General features: G+C 31.7%; 1 protein-coding gene across 1 annotated transcript; it reads right to left on the bottom strand.

Annotated features, from left to right (window-relative positions):
* Positions 1-274: 274 nt before the first annotated feature.
* On the bottom strand, positions 275-3699 carry LOC140177844 (uncharacterized). The gene is made up of 2 exons (XM_072211175.1): positions 3167-3699; positions 275-2260 (listed from the first exon to the last, which is right to left on the bottom strand). The coding sequence occupies exon 2, from the start codon at positions 2009-2011 to the stop codon at positions 773-775; it is 1239 nt and encodes a 412-aa protein (XP_072067276.1). The 5' UTR covers positions 2012-2260; positions 3167-3699; the 3' UTR covers positions 275-772.
* Between the last annotated feature and the right edge of the window lie 14145 nt (positions 3700-17844).

Raw genomic sequence — 17844 nt, 5'->3', positions numbered from 1 at the left:
TCATCTGAATCCAAATCTTCAAAGCTATAATCAGCAGTATTTCTTGATGGCTTCTTTCTTGCCAATCTTGAATTGGTCATCACAAAAACAACATCATTCATTGTGCTTGTCTTCAAACGATTTCTTCTTTTCGTGTGAACCTAATAATATCAAAATTTACAAGTATTTATTTAATATATTAACATATGCTAATTAAAAAATAGAATTGAATAACTAACTAATTCTATAGTTTAGAAAAATAAATTCCTAAGTTAATATCAAATTAAAAGTTTACCATCTCAAAAGCACTCCAATTGCGCTCACATCCTGATGAACTACAAGTCAAACTCAAGACACGGATAGCAAACTTTTGAAGTTCAGGATGTTCATCCCCATAAGAATCCCACCATTGTGAGGGTGTTTTGGTTTTGAGAGCATTCTTGGCTATATTTCTACCAAAAAATTTAGCCTTACTCTTGAAATCTTCAAGTTGACTATCAATAATTGTAATGAGTGCAGGATCTCCCACAAGTATATCCAAACAATCATAAAGTCCTTTTTTTAACATCATACTCAACCTTAAAATTAGGACTATAATGAATTTGTGGATTCAAATAATAGCCTGCAGCATGCAAAGGCCTAAAGAGTTGCTTGTCCCATCTTGCATCAATAATATCCCACAAAGGTTTATAACTAAAGAAAAACATACAAATAGTGAATTAGACAATTAGTTAATTAGTAAATAATTAAATGATAAAACTGAGAGAAAAATGTTTACTTATTACTAGTTTTATTACCTTAGTTCAACACTTTGAAAAGCATCTTTAATCTTTTCTTTAGCACGATCAATTTCAGAATACATATATCCCATAGCTGCCTTACCCTCTGAATCCACTATACGAAGCACATGAAGAAGAGGATAAGCACCTCTCAAGCAATGGATAATGTTTCCCCAAAATGTTTTATCCAAAACAATATTTTCAATGTTTTTCCCATCTCTTGTCTTTGAGCACTTGCTTTCCTTCCATTCATCCGAGATGAACATTCTAATTATTGGATTCTTCTTCTCATTAAGACTACCCAAAGTAAGGTAGGACGTAGCAAATCGCGTCATACCTGGTCTCACCAAATCTCTTCCTTTGGTGTGCTGTTGTAAAAGAGAAATTAGAGAAGTCCTAGAATATATGTAAGTAGTTAGCTTTCTTCCTTTGGCAATGGTGTCTTTGTGAAGATCTAGCTTCTTCTCAAAATCTTCAAGCATCAAATCAATGCAATGAGCGGCACAAGGAGTCCAATAAAGATTCTTTCTCTTTTCCATCAACATTTGTCCTGCCTTTTTGTAGTTAGCTGCATTATCAGTTACAACTTGAACCACATTCTCTTCTCCCACTTCCTCTACAACTTCATCAATCATCTTGAATATCTTTTCAGCTGTTTTGCATATATCAGAAGCATTAATGGATTTCAAGAAAACAGTTCCCTTAGGACTATTCACAAGAAAGTTGAGAATAGTTCTCCTTCTTTTATCCGTCCAACCATCTGTCATAATAGTGCAACCAGTTTTCTTCCATTCAGCTTTATGTTCTTCTAATGTTAGTTTGGTTAACTCTACCTTCTTCTTCAATAATTTTCCTCTTAACTCATCATAAGAAGGTGGCTTAAATCCTAATCCATGGCGGGCAACCTTTTCAAACATGTTATAGTATTCTTCAGACCTTGCAACATTAAAAGGAATAGCATTATTGTAGATGAACGAAGCAATTTCATCACACGCCTCTTCCCTTAAGCCCTTCTTAAAAATTGAGTTGATTGTTGTTTGAGTGCTCACACCCCTTTTCTTAAAGAGACTTGCTGGTGTCTGTATTTCTTTTCCCTTTCTCTTCTCACCAACTAAGGCATCCCCTTCTTCTTCTACTCCTTCATCTTTACTTTGTATCTTTTCTTCAAATTCTCTTGTCTTCTTAACTAAATTTTTTTGCAAACCAACAACAATATCAAACATATCCTTTTTAACCTCATCAGGAACACCCATGCAAGGTCAACATCTTTTTTTGTTCCTGCCAAATGATGTTTCAACCTATACACTCCTCCTGTCACCACTTTATCACAATACTTGCATTTTATTTTTTTGGCATCTCCATCAACTGAAATTCCATATTTCCAAGCTTTGTCACTCCTATTTCCTGCAGTATTTTTAGCGATCTTCTTGGATGCACAACCACGATCAGTTTCAACTCCAGTATTATTTTCGCCATTATCCGCATTTGAAGCCATATTAAACCTAAACAAATAGAAGTACATAATTTATAATGTATGGAATCTAAAATGAGAACACAGTAGCAATAAATTCACATTATTTTTTAAAAAAAATTCTGTAGTCCATATCAAATTCACTACACTAAAATAAATAAACTTATAAACAAATATATAATTAAACTACGTAAGCATTTAGGTTGTAGGTAGCAATTAAAAAACTTAACTATCAAAGCTTTAAGAACCAAAAAATTAAATAAAAAACAAGGTTCCTAAATTCCAATCCAATTATGTTTCGTTGACATTTTCTACTTTTCTTATATTTGAGCACAGTACTATATATGTATTATATTGGTACTCCTTATTTATATTGGAAGCTTTGAGATACAAAATTAAGAATGAAAGAGATTTTGGTAAGATATAGCACTACTCACATTCATTAATCACTGTCATGTTTTTATTTTATCCTTAAACTATTAACAAAACAAAAGGCATAACAAAAATAGAGAGCAAGCTGAAATTGATCCATGCCAAAAGAAAATTTTCCTAAACTTTCTTAGTAACAATATCTGAATCACTATCAAAGATAATATCATGTACATCATCAAGACACTCCTGAATACTCTCCATGTACTTTTCAAGCAAGTCTTTATAGTTTATATAGATAAACGAAAATCAATACCTTCAAATAAAGCATCAATACCTTTATATAGATATTTTAATTCTTGAAAGTTATAAGCTAATATTTTACCTTAAACTGTCTTAATATTAATAATCCAAATCATAAGTTTCTTCATCACTCTATCCATGGACCTCATTGATCACTATTGGTTGTTAATGATGGTAAAGAAACTAAAACTAATTATATTTTTTAATTGTAAATTTGTAATAATGATAAATCACTAAATATGTTATTAATTTATTATGTACTTACCGGATGAGATTGCACAAGGTACCACAGGTCCGTAGCGCACAAGCACAGAACAGAGATGAATCATGCAAAGGCCACCACACTCATGGAGTCAGTCTCATAAAGCTGTGTTGACAAGAACTGAGAAGACAACAAGCTAACAATAGTAGAAGAAAAGTGTAAAACCTTTGAATAAAAACCTCAAAAAAATGCAGAATACCATGGGTCAATGAGAGATTGAGAGTAGTGGAAGAGTGGGAGAGAGTCGGAATTCAAAAAGAAGGGCAGAGATAAGTAACCGCTTAGTAAGTGCAACAGAAATCGAAGAGTTTTTAGTGGGATTTGGGTTGGGTCAGCCGGGTCGTCTCAAACCCGCAAATCCTCTTCTTCTGGATTTTCTTTCCTTTGACGTGGTGGAGACGGCACGATTGCACGATTTCACGATCTTCCACGGCGATTCCATGAATTCCAGCTTCACCAGGCGCGGAAGTAGAAACGGGAACGGGGATGACCTGCGAACTCGTAACATCCGTTTATACGAGTAAAGATGCGATTTTTGCTACCTTGGCAGTAGTATCACGCTTTCTTTTATACTAAGCCATGTGAGCACTTTCAATCTTATCTTGCTGTAACCTCTCTTCTTCTTGAACACAGTGAGATATAAGCTCATTTAAGGACCAAGTGTCTTTCAAAGTGTTATAACTCACTTCGAATTGCCCAAAGTGTGTAGGAAGGGAAATCAAAATGAAATGCACGAGTAAATCTTCAGACAACTCTAACTTTAGTGCTTTCAATTTTGAAGCAAGATGAGACATTTCCATAATGTACTTCCTTATGTTCCCTTTACCTTTATACCTCATGGAGACAAGTTTGCTCAAAAGACTACTTGCCTCCGCCTTTTCATTCTTAGTAAAGAATTTTTCAATATCTTTTAGGAATTGTTTGACATCTTTATCCTCAATAATTGAGCGTTTCATGATCATAATGCTCATTCGATTGGATCTTTTCCACTTGTCTATTTTAACCTCATTGAGGTTTTCTGGAGTGGAAGTGGGTTTTTCCTTTCGAAGAGCTATATCTAAATCCATACAACCGAGGACAATCTCCACGATATTCTTTCAAACTTTAAAGTTTGAACCATTCAGCATGGAATACTGCTAATTTGTGCAAAAACATTGGTAGCTAAAGCCATAGTTTCTGGATTAGAACAAAAAGAACATGTAGTAAACCTTAGTTAAATAATGGGAAAAATCCATATTGAGATATCTAGAACAACATTAATTTTCAATCTTTGGATAGAAAAATTAACTGTAAGTGATACTCTCATCGCAGTAATCAAATATTGTCAAAATTTCTATCACACATTAAGCCTTTCTTTGGACTGACTTAATGCGCACATGAAAACTTAAACTTTGCAACCTATTTATTACCGCATATATTTTCTATTAATTGGCCAAACAATAACCTTTTTTTTGGACCGATTATTGACCGCATAATTAATAAAAAATAAACAAAAGTGTGCAATGCTTATTATTTGGCCAAACAATAAACTTCTTTTGGGCCGATTATTGTTTGCATAAATAATAAACATTACTTTATTCTTAATTAGTTACCCAAATATTTATTTACCATCAATATGTGTATTTAATTCGGCCAAATATAGACCTTCCTTTGGGCTGACCAATATTCGCATGAATTATATAACACCATATTTCTAATGTTTTGAATAAATCAATTTTCACAAAAAAGCCATATTTCTAATGTTTTGGCAGCATAATGTTCAATCAATTTATTCTAAAACCAAATATTTATAATAAATGGGTATAATAATTTAAATTGTTACCAATTTTCTTATGTAACAAAAAAAAATACTTAAATCTCAAAAGGAATTAAATCTTAATGATGTCTTTTGAGATCTTAAAAAAAATATAATTATAATTCATATGCCAAAAAATTCTTGATCCATTAAAATTAGAATCCATCTTTATAAAATTAGTAGGTATAATAATCCTTTATATCTTAAAAGAATAATTCATTAAAATTAAAATTAATCATTATATAAAGAAAAAGTATAGAGAACCAATGACCTAAGCGTACAATGTGTACAATGAAGGTTTAGAAAGTATTAGAGATATGATTATTAGTGTTACATTGTCCTATCAGATTATGCTTTTTGAATAAGTGGTTTCAGGACATGGTATTAGAGTTCTAGATCCGAAAGGTCAAGAATTAGGTGATGTTCATTTATTCATAAACCAAAGATTTAGTCCATTATACACATTGTACGTTTAGACCATTGACTTCCTAGCATTACTCTTACATAAATTAAATGCCAAATCAGTCTCGTATAAAATATATATATGTATATAAGTATACCTTAAGGTATAACCAAATAATGATAATATATATACAAATATCCATACATATGATACACATATATATGCATATAAAGAATTGCAATCAACGCCATTGGCATTAAAAAAAATTAATCTCCTGTTCGTCCAACAGTAGCAGCTATATATATACGACATACACACAAAATAAAACATATATGTGTGATAATAATAAAGAGTCACAGAAGACTATTCATAATTTACAGTTCTGCTGCACAACAATATTAAACGTAGATAGCGCATATATACGTATATGTCGATCTAAAATAACAACGAAATATTTTTTATGACTAAATTATAGATAGCTTTCATATCACTTGTCGAAATAAATTAATTTACATAACTCAGATCATCCATATTAAATCACTAAAAATATTATAGTGCGAAAGCGTATCTAAATTCATAAACATGAATTATGATTGGAAAAATTTGGATCATGTGATTCTTTCGATCTTCTTCAACCAAAGCCTTTTATATTTCTAGCCGGCTGAACGGTAACTCTTTTGATGGGGAAAGAGCAACAAAGGCAACTTTGGTATATTGGGACCGAAACCTTGAAAGTCTAATTATATTTGAGCATGGCACCCATTAAATCCTAAAGTCCAAATAAAATAGTATCTAAAGCCCAAAAGATAATATATCTAAAATTTAAAAAGATAATTATCTAAAGAACAAAAGATAATATCCGGTTTTATTCTCATTTAATTCCAAATCAAAAGTACTAATGACTTATTCAATTAGCATTTATAACAATAAATGAGATCATTATTATATAAGTCATTTAATTTGAAATAGCATCTGATTATAATTGATAGGTGGAATTGGTGTTAGGAAATTAAATAATTTCCTAACACCAATTCCACCTGAGATATTAGATCGAATTCTTCCTGGCATATGCGACTTCGCAACGGAGATCATTGATGTGTCTGAATTTGATATGGATAACTTGCGTGAGTGGCAGATTGGTGTCAACTCTTTATGGGTGTGTTTGGGAAACCCGTTGGAAGGAAAGAAGTACGTTTAAATTTCTTGAAAGTTTCAACTTTTGGTTTGGCAAATTTTTTTCTCATGAACGCAGAAGTGATTCTGCTGCCAAAACCAGCGTTTACAAGAAGCAACTATTTTTAACTTCTGCGTTTTCTTAATGGGCTTTTACCATAGATACTAACCTTTTATTTACTTTTTACCAACTTTATCCTTTGTATATGTTATTGTATTATTTATAAAATTTTTGTTATTTCTATTTATATGAGCTCTAATTTTCTATTATTTATTATTTTTATTTTTTTAACTATTTGTTTGACATTATACACTTTTATAATCGTGATTTTTATGTATTATGTTTGTTATTATCTTTTTATAATATGATTTATTAATTCTATTAGGTAAAGTAAATTAAATAAAAAAATTAGCTGTAAATAATAATAATAGTAAAAAATTATAACATACTAAAAAAAGAGTACTAAAAATACTAAAAATATATTATATAAAAAGATCATTAAGAACTTTTAGATTTGTTTCAATCACTTAATTTTTTTTTATTATTTTCAGTACTATCTCTTATAATTATAATTCTCTTATACTATATTTTAGTGTAATTTTTTATAATATAGATTATGATTCCATTAAAAAAGATAAATTAAATAAAAAATTAATCATATATAATAATAAAATCATAAACGTTGGATTTCAAATTAATATTAAGAATAAAATTATTGAGAGTACTAAAATAAGAGTACGATGTAAAAAAATACTAAAGTAACATTTAATACTTAAAAAATGTAACATATTTGATTAAATATTCTTATATATATATATATATATATATATATATATATATATATTTAAAATATATAATTTTTATTTTTATTTAAAAAAATATTTTGTCTATTTTTATATGTTATTTTTATTTTAGTAAGTAAATATTAATTTTATTATAAAATTAACTAATAAAATCTATTTAAATATCTAAATTAAAACAATAGGATAATATAAAAAAAAAATCTAAGTTGATGTCCATTTTAGTAATTTTTTATCTAAAAGTGAGTTTAAATGGTATAAGCCAAACAACATTTATTTTACTATAATTCATTTTGATACAAAAATTACCAAACATAAATCACTTTAACACAAACCTACTTTTGACCAAAATCAAGTTTACAAAATTAATTTTATGCAAACTCCCATTTGCAAACTGTAATCCAAACACACACTATATCACCGTACTCAATACTGATGAAGATGACATGGATCAAGATTCTGAATCTTTTGGGGAGAACTAGAAAACGCTGATGCATGGGATATCAACTGTTTCTTGAAATAATTTTCTGAGTTAGTTATTATATTTTCCATTGTTTTCACTCTTTCTTCTAACCTTTCCTAACATTAATTCTTAGGGGATGCCCATTATTGTAGCATCAATTTTGTTGGTATATATGTCAATAAAAACTTATTTTTTAGATTTACAATCTCAAAACCATAAATAATGGAGTATATCATCAATCGAATGTTCAGTAGAAAAAAGAAAAGAAAAAAAAAATAAGTTTTATTAGTTTGCTTTGAGTTTTATTCTTGTTTAATTTGATTATTTTCAGTTTGAGTAATGTTATACATTTAAGTATTTTTATAAATTAAGTCTAACCAAATTAAATAATAAGACTTAAAATAATATTAATCATATTTAGTTGGACTTAGTTAGCATAGAATTCGACGGTTCTAAAACGTTTGGACCATTAAATGGTCTAATAATAAAACATTTTTTAAAGTTTTTTATTAATTGTTAAAAAGTCTTTATTTAATTTTAACTACAATTTAACCCTTTATATATTACTTAATGAAAAAGTCTATGAGGCCAATAACTTTTGTATTTTGTGACCAATATTTAACCATTAAAAAAAAGTAAGTGATCTTTCATTATTGAATATAATCTTATACCATAAAAAATACTATTGATGGTCAATTGATAGTTACAAAACACAAAAGTTGTTGGCCTCCTAACACTCTTTTAATTTAGTTATTAAATTTACCATTTATTTTATAAATTATTATTTTATTATTCATTGAATGGTCCAAATATTTTGAATCTTATGCCGATCTAGCTAACAACAAGATTTGGATATGTACTATTATCTTTTGATTTTTTTTTCACACATAATTATTTGATTAATTTATTTATTTTTTATTTTGTTAGAAAATTTTTTAGATTCTTTGCTTTGACCTTGACGGCCATATTATTAAGATTTTCTAATACTTTATCACTAACAATTAAAATGATTAAAGTTTCACAGCATGTCTAACATAGAAATTATGAGTGTGACTTGTTCATAAACCAGTGAAATTCATAGCAGGCAATTTGGACATGATATAAGTATCATAGAAGTGGCATATATATGTAAAGAAAAATATAGGTAACTAATAATATTTTTGAACAATGTGTGAACAATGTGAATTAATAGGATTAAAAGAGTAAATTTAATGAGTAGCATTAAATTAGGGTGTAGTATATTTATATTTGATTGGTGGTTGTTCATATTGTTCAAAATAATCATTGTTCCTTTAGTACTCTCCATATGTAAAATAGCACAAATAAAGATAATTAATTGTAATTTAGACTTAAACTTGATCATTTTAAATGATTTTCAAAAATAAAAAATTAGGAAAAGTCTCTTGTGTAAATGACAAAAACATTTATACATAAACAGACAGATATTGCTTCACATGAATAAAAATACATGTGTGGTGTGAGACATTACTACACCTCAAAAAATTTATTATTTTTAAAACAAAAAGTTCAACACAATAAAGTGGAGCATTTAGAAAGTCTAAAGTTATAATACAAACACTAAAAAAATTGTAGTTATCTTTGACATTGTCATCAACAACTAGATGGAACAAAGTCAACTCATTCTTTGTAGTCTCTAATCGACTTGGTAATAACTTTCGCAACGCCTGTTTCTTGATTCCTGAAAATCCTGGCATTCCTTTCCAAATGATAGCAAAAAAGCCGATCAGCCACCTGTTACGTTTGTCTTTTCTTACAGGAGCTCCTGTCCAACTTTCAAAGTGTTGCTTAATGGTTCCTGAAATAGACCAAAGTTTATTATAGGCGTATAATCAAGCACACCACACCTGCCACGTGAACTCACAGCCAATGAATAAGTGGAAATCATTCTCAATTTTTTTTTTACATAAAACAGAAAGCGTATTCCTGTGATCAATAATGCCCAATCTAATCAATCTTTCCTTAGTATTGACCCTACCAACTAACACAAACCAGATGAATAGCTCAACTCTTGGTGGTACTAGTCCTCTCCATAAGATCTAGTAAAACTATAACTCGTAATGTCCTCCGGGAGAGTCTTAACCTGCAAAACCTTATTCCGGTTTTTAGGCCGGCTCCTTCTTGCTTTTTCCTTTTGCTTTGCATGCCTTCATTTCTGTGCAAGCACTTCATTCTGAGACTGAAGAGCTGTCATAATGTCGTCTTCCTCGTCATATGAGACAACCCCTGATTCCACTGTCAAGATCCAAGCAACTCTGTTTTCAACCACGTCTTCATTCCAACTTTTTATTTGCTTCACAATATTCTGATCACTAATTACATCCTTTTCAGAATTCTCAACATCCTCCAAGTTCCTGACTGTCCCATCCTCTTCAAAGCATGTTCCCTCCCTCAGAGTATCCTCCTCCTTGAATCTGCTTCCTCTACTCCATCATTCCTTACCAATCTTGTAACGGTATTCTTCTTTACACTCCCATTGAGACTTTCGTGAATTGTATGCGATATGGCATTAGTTTCATTCAAGCTCCCTATTATTCTTCTCCCTTTCTCCCCGTCCAATAGATTGTCGCTATCTATCATAGAGTTGTTGACCACATGAAGCATCCTCACCCAAGAGAAATCATTCATCCCTAAGCCATTTATCTTCATTACCATAGAGGTTTCCACCATTGGCACTGACTTGTGCTCTCCAACACCGTCATGATCCTTCACGGCACAGAGCGGACCAGCGGCGGCACTGCCAACATCAAACTCATCACTCTCCATGACAGCGATCGCTTTCTAAACATCTCCGCAGGCACCACCGCTGAGCTTCTGCCAGCCATCTTCCGTCCCTACCACTCCTTCACCATATCCTACGTCGTTATTGTGATTCACGTTATTCACCACAGCTGCGTGATACCTAAGATCCTCCTCCCTCATCACTGTCCAATGTATCGGTTCCCCTGCACCACCATCCACAGCAGCTACCAAGAACTCCTTGTGAAAGCACAGTATGATGAAGTCACTGTCGCACCTTACGATAGCAGTAATGGTTTTTTAATGACTAGTTATTTAATTTTTTTAAAAGAGTAAACTATTAAATTTTACACTATCTTTTGAAGATATTGACAAAAATACTCTAAATTTTATATTTAATAAATTATTTATACATATTATCCAAAATTTTATCAAAATATTTGAATAACTATTTAAAAAGTATGTAAAAAAATTGGATTAAAATTTGATCCCTAATTTTTTTAAAGTGTTTCAACCCAGTCCAAAAAGGGCCATAGGTCTACTTATGGACTACCGACCCTCCGGGTATTCGACCCACATCCAGAAGAGACTCGCATGCCACCTCATATCCTGCTGAGAAGATCTGGAGCGCCAGCGGAAGCTTTCAGACAAATGAGTTCAAGAAAAAAGGCCCACCTGAGCACAGAGTATAAATGAGGAGGGACCTACCATTTTCCAGAGGTACATCACCTTTTACCCTAATTAGTCACTAAACCACCTAATTCTATGGATACTGACTTTAGCATTGGAGTGTCCTTACAGGTAGCTCCACCTGCCGACCCACCGGCGACTCAAGCAACATACCTCCTCAAGGAACTAGCGTTCAGGTTCAGATTTTCCCACACAATCCGTTGCTCCATACCCAATACCATCCAAACTATGCATCATTCGAGCAACTGAACAAAAAGTTTTTGATTGCTGAGAAAAAAATTGCAACAAAAATTTACTTAACGTAAAATTATTAAATTTTAAAGATAAAAGTTTTTTTCTTTTAACAAAAAAATATCAAAATTCAATCTCTAAAATACATTTTGAAAATATATATTGAACATCATAAAAAAATAAAAAAATATTTTTGTCAAATTGGATGCTATTTGAATTTTTTTTTTTTTTGGTTGGTAAATTGAACAACCTCCAATCTTAGGTACCCCAATAGATTAGACAACCCCCAATCCTAGGTACACAATACACACTCACACATTCTTTACCTACTTACCAATTTTTTCTTTTCGGTTGCAGCTGATAAAACTTGAACGGTGAAAAAGCGGAATGTCGTGTGAGTTATGACTCATTCGTCTATTTTAAATTTTTAATAGTTTATTCTTCCCAAAATGTTGGGCTTTTTATAGCTTCAGTTATAAGCTTGGTGAGTATTTTTTTTACCAGGCTTGGTGAGTATTTTTTTTGTTTTTTTTTTTAATTAAGAATGAGACTTGAATTTATAATTTTTATATAAATAAAAATTATGTCATTTAATTTGAGTTATAATTCATTAGTTATATTTTTTTATTAAATAAATATATCTATTGTAAAAAAAAATACAATTAATCGTTATATTTTCCTAATTAACTTGCTAAGAGAAGAATAACATAACACATCAAATTGAAACCTTCAACGATAATAATAAAAAACCCTAAACAACGAGAATAAGGCTGCGTAGTAACCATAATAAAATTAACAATAATCATAAAAATATAATTTTTTTTTTTTTTTGGTGTAGGAGGAAACAAAAGGTCCGAAAAAAAATTACAAATTTATTACTCGAAGAAGAAATGTCCCTTTTTTATCATTTATAAAAGATAGTACTTTTCCTTTCGGAGGAGTATCCCAAAAATATAATCCTATATAGAGACCATAGTGCACATAGTAATTAAATTAAATGATACATTCATGAACTTTCTAGCAGCTTTGTTTTTTTGTTTTTATATGTTTTTATGTAATTGAACTACGCAACAAATTTATGTTTTATAGTTTATAATTTTTTTTGGTTGTTGGCCGGGTGTGTCGTTGGGCCACTATTTTTTTTTAATTAATAGCAATATTTTCAAACAAACTAACTTTCAGAACAAATAAAAATAAAAACTAATCAATTTAGATTAATAGAATAATCACCTCACTCATTCATTTAAACTTAGTATTTATATTAATTTAATTAAATATATGTTTGAGTAAAATGAATATATCCATAAAAGTATAGATGAAAAAAAGTGAAATAGTGTGCTCAAAATTTAAATAGTTGATAAACAGATCTAAAATACTTTAGTAATTAGATAAAAATAATACATAAAAATAATAAAGAAAAGACTAAGATGGATATATTTAGATATCTACAATTTAAATTATATTAATCAAGTTTTTAATAATGTAATTAACACATAAGAAGCATATCAACTTAAAATATTTCCTTTTTATTTCAATGTTTTGGCAATATTCCTCAACAAAGGTCGAGCCTCATATAAAGTAAGGGAGACAAGGGTCTCCCCAACTACTAAGTTTTTCTTATAAATTATATATAAAATTTAATTTAACCTCTTTAAATATTTTATTTTATTCTTTTTTAATTGTAAAATTATTTTTTTGTCCCTCTCTCACATTAAGCCTAACTCGGTCCCTGTGATCTACAATATATTTATTATTAATATTAGAATCTTTTCAAACATTTTATAACTGTCAAATCATATTTTTATTAATTATCATGTATATAATACAAAAATATTATAGCTCAATAGTTAAAGAGATAAAATAATTTAATATAGATAATTTTAGGATTAAAAAATTTAAAATTTTAATATATTCACCAATCATTTAAATTTTAAGCACACCACTTCACTTTTTTTTATCTATACTTTATTAATATATTCTTTTTACCCAAATTATCATTTAATTAAATTAATATAAAAAACTAAAATTTAAAATATTGTTATTAGTTTTATAAAAAAATTAAATTATTTTTTATGATCGATTCTCACAACATATCCGACAACAACAAAGAATATGAGTCATCAAGAACTAATTTGTTAGGTGATCCAATGACATATAGCAAAGTAAAAATAATTGATTTTTTTAATGAATTTTTTTAATAAATAAAATAAATATAATTTTTACTAGAATAAATAATTTAAAAAATATTTATCAATTTAAATTTTTTCATTTATCTCGTTTATAGTGTAAACGAGATGATATTTCATGTATCTCGTTTACACTGTAAACGAGATAAGACCCATCAGCATGACACATATAATAAACGAGATATATACGAGCTTATCTCGTTTACAGTGTAAACGAGATAAGGCCTGTACGCACCTATAAGTAGAAGTCGTTTACAGCTTCATTCTGAGTCCCAATTTGACGTAGTCAATTTCTTCCTTCCCTCTTTTAAGCCTTTCCTACCCTATTTTAGACTGATACAGTGATGGCGCGCTAGGCAGAGAACGACGGAGACATCAACAAATTGAACGAGACATCGCATTACGCCGGGGCGGCCGACCTCGAGGTTAGTTGCGTTCTGTTTGTTTAATCTAAGTATGTGGCTATTGCTAGGGTAGTCCTTAAGTGACAAGAACGTAGTTAAATGGTTTAGGGATAGGTCTCTAGGAGAAATTTAGAACTGTATTTTCTTGTGCAAGGTTGTTATGACATAATTATTGGTTTGAAATTCAGTTTTTCTTGTGCTATGTTGTTAGTATTTATAACGTTCTAATTAGGATTTCGAATATGTAATTAGAGACATGTGTAGGCTAGAAACATGAAAGTAAGGACTTAAGTAGAAGTAGTTTAAGTTAGATAGAAATATTTGCTTAATGTCTAATTTGCTGTGTATCATGTTAAGCTGATCTAATTACTAAACAAAAAAAAAAGAGTAAGAATTCAGTAAAAAAAAATTTATGATCATCTCTTTATAAGGATGAATTTTTTTTATTCTTCAGAGGCCTGATGTGGGAAAAATCGTCGGTAAAGGCTTTCACAAAAATAATCGCGTTGCAAGTATAGTTCTAAATCGACAATTAAACCTCAATCAAGTTTAAATTGTTTGTCACTTAAGCAAACCCAATAAAATTAACCAAAGTATTTAAACCTCGGGTCGTCTCTCAAGAAATTGCAGGAAAGTGTACTTATAACTGGTTATGAGAAAATATTTTTGGGGTTTTTGTGATAAGAGGCAAGTAATGTAAATAATAAGGAAATAAATTAACAACTAAGAAAAGTCCTAGCAAGGATTGAGAATTGGAATTCCTATCCTCATTATCATCATCAATTGTGATGGTAATTGCAAATTGACCTCACTTAGTTAACCTCTAACAATTGAAGGTAAGTCAAGTGAGCAATTCAACTTGAGTTCACAAGTTCTAATCAAAGACTAGAGTTAGTGAAGCTCAAGCCAACTAGCAACTTTCAATCGCCAACCAACAAGAGACTTTGACAATTCAAGAGTCTCCAAATTACTCAATCTAAGCTAAGAATAGCAAAAATCTAATTTAAAATCCCACCAATTATTTTATCAAACACTTGGTAGGCACAAAATAAAAGCATAGAAAAGTAATAAGAGAATATTAAATCTAAACAACCGATTGCAAGAAATCAATAACAACAAATGAAGAAAGAAGCAATAAACATAAAATACCTCAAATTGCATTAAAAGAAAATTGAATCTAACATGAATAATTCATAAACTAAAGTAGCAAAATAAGGAAATCACAAAGAGAAATAGATAACTAAAGTGCTAGAATAATAGAATGTAGAAGAGAAACTAAATTAAAGCAACATGAAAATCTGAATTGGAGAAGAAATAAAACAAAAAACCTAAAACTTAGAGAGAGGAGAGAGCCCCTCTCTATAGAAAACTACATCTAAAATTTAACTAATGTGTAAATGTGTGAATGATTCATTCCCTCCCACTCTACAGCCTCTAATATGAGCTTTCGGACTTGAAACTAGGTCCAAAACAGCCTAGAAATCGCTCCCAGCATTTTCTGTAAATTACAGCACGTTGGTCACGCGTACGCGTTGCTTGCATGATGCATTGGTTACGCGTACGCGTCGTCTACGCGTGCGCGTCGCTGCCAGCTTCTCAAAACTCCTTTTTTTGTGTTCCTTCCACTTTTTTCCATGCTTCCTTTCTATTCTCTAAGTCATTCCTACCCTATAAACCCTGAAAACACTCAGCAAAACATATCACGATATCGAATGGTAATAAGAGAGGATTAAAATTAGCAAATTTAAGGTCAAAGAAGCATGTTTTCAATCATAGTACAAAATTAGGAAGAAAAATGTAAAACATGTGAATTATATGAATAAGTGTGAGAATAATGGGTAAAATCCACTAAATTAAGCACAAGATAAACCGTAAAATAGCGGTTTATCAAGGCCTCGCCTTCTACTGCCTCGGCGAGTAATTCATACCCTTCGTCCACCAGACGCCATCGTCCCGTATTTTGTTGAGGCCGGATTCAGCGACACGGTGCCCCTCAGGGACTTCAACTTTGACAATTCTTTGATTTCAGCACTCGTGGAGCGATGGCGTCTGGAGATGCACACGTTTCATCTCCCTTGGGGTGAGGTCACTATCACCCTGCAAGACGTGGCGTACGACCTAGGCCTACGCACACACGGTAACCCCGTTGGGGGTGCCTCTGTGACTTCGATAGGTGGTACCACACGGAGATATGGGAGTTGGTGGAGCAGCTGCTTGGTGCTAGGCCTCCGGTGGCAGCACAGCAGCCTGTGCAGAGGAAGGAGTCCTTCACGCTCAAGCTTATGTGGCTGCGGGATCATGTCCGCCAGATGCCCCCGCAGACAACCCGGAGACCCTCAAACAATACGGCAGTTGCTATATTATGTTACTGATCGGAGGGTATCTGATGACTGACAAGTCCAACAACCTAGTTCACATACGTTGGCTACCTCTTCTTCGAGACTTCAGGGAGTGTAGGGCGTTTTCGTAGGGCTCAGCTAAAATGGTTTGGACGTACCAGTCATTTTGTTTGGCGGCACAGCGGGGCGTCACGAACATTGCCGGTTGCACTCTGCTGTTGATGAGCTGGATCTATAAGAGATTCCTCAGTGGTGTCCAGCGAATAGAGGGATCTATCAGTATCCGCTGGTTGCGAGGTAACAAATGTTTATTTATGTATTTGCATTAAATATTGTTGTCAATTCATATGAGATGTTACTTAACGAACTGTATATTTCCTCTTGGGATGTGCAGCAGGGCAGAGATCAGCATGAGATCAGGGTCCTGCATTGGAGGGTTTCGATCGACCGGTTACGGTTCGATGAGGTTAGTCATGAAATAAAATATATTATAATTTTGTGAGTGCATGTGTTGTTTTATATATTATAATTATGTCTGTAACATTTTTTTCAGTTTGCATGGAGAGTCTACGATGACCCTGCTCTGTAGACTTTAATTTGTGCCCGCCCTGGTTTCGTGAGGAGAAAAAGTGGGAGACCTGGTTGTCAGCCGTCCCATTGATATGCTTCAATATTGTCCGGTTTCACCACGTAGATCGGGTGAAACGGCAGTTCAATGGAGAGCAACAGGTGCCAGGAGCTCCTGTGAATCTTGATAGATGTGAATGGTGTATTACTTTTCGATACTTATATGAGTTTAGATGTTTGTCATTCTGATAGTGATAGTACTTTATACACTTCCTATGTTTAATGATAGGTACCTGACCACCATGATCCTCCCATAAATGTCGATCGAACATCAGTCGCACATGCTTGTTCCCTTGAAGTCGGAATAGTCGATACCGGAAGACTCTGTTACCCATGGGTGCCAGCAACCTATACGCCACCCTTCCAATCTCCCTCACTTCTGTACCACCGAGCTTGTTCAATATCAAATTCTTCAAATATGACAACGTATTCACACACTAAGTGCGAAACAATATCGGATCCTCACACTTAAATGTCACCCCGTTGTCGCCATTTTTCATAAGACAATTGGGATAAACAAGCACAACTATGTGTGGACTGTTACTAGCCATTGATGCCTTGTTTTTGTAAGAAAAACGAAACAAAAAAAAGATAGAAAATATTTGTAGAGAATACCAAGAGTTAAACATCCTTTTATAGCTACTGCCAATTTGTCTTTTCCTATCTCGTTTGCAGTGTAAACGAGATAATATTTTATGTATCTCATTTACAATGTAAACGATATATATGTATCTCGTTTACACTATAAATGAGATAAGACCCATCAGTATGACACGTGTATATCTTATTTACAGTGTAAACAAAATACATGA

This window comes from Arachis hypogaea, chromosome 2 (genome assembly GCF_003086295.3).
Source record: "Arachis hypogaea cultivar Tifrunner chromosome 2, arahy.Tifrunner.gnm2.J5K5, whole genome shotgun sequence".
NCBI lineage: Eukaryota > Viridiplantae > Streptophyta > Magnoliopsida > Fabales > Fabaceae > Arachis > Arachis hypogaea.
The sequence above is the reverse complement of the archived record's forward strand: the minus strand, read 5'-3'. Positions and strand labels throughout refer to the sequence as shown.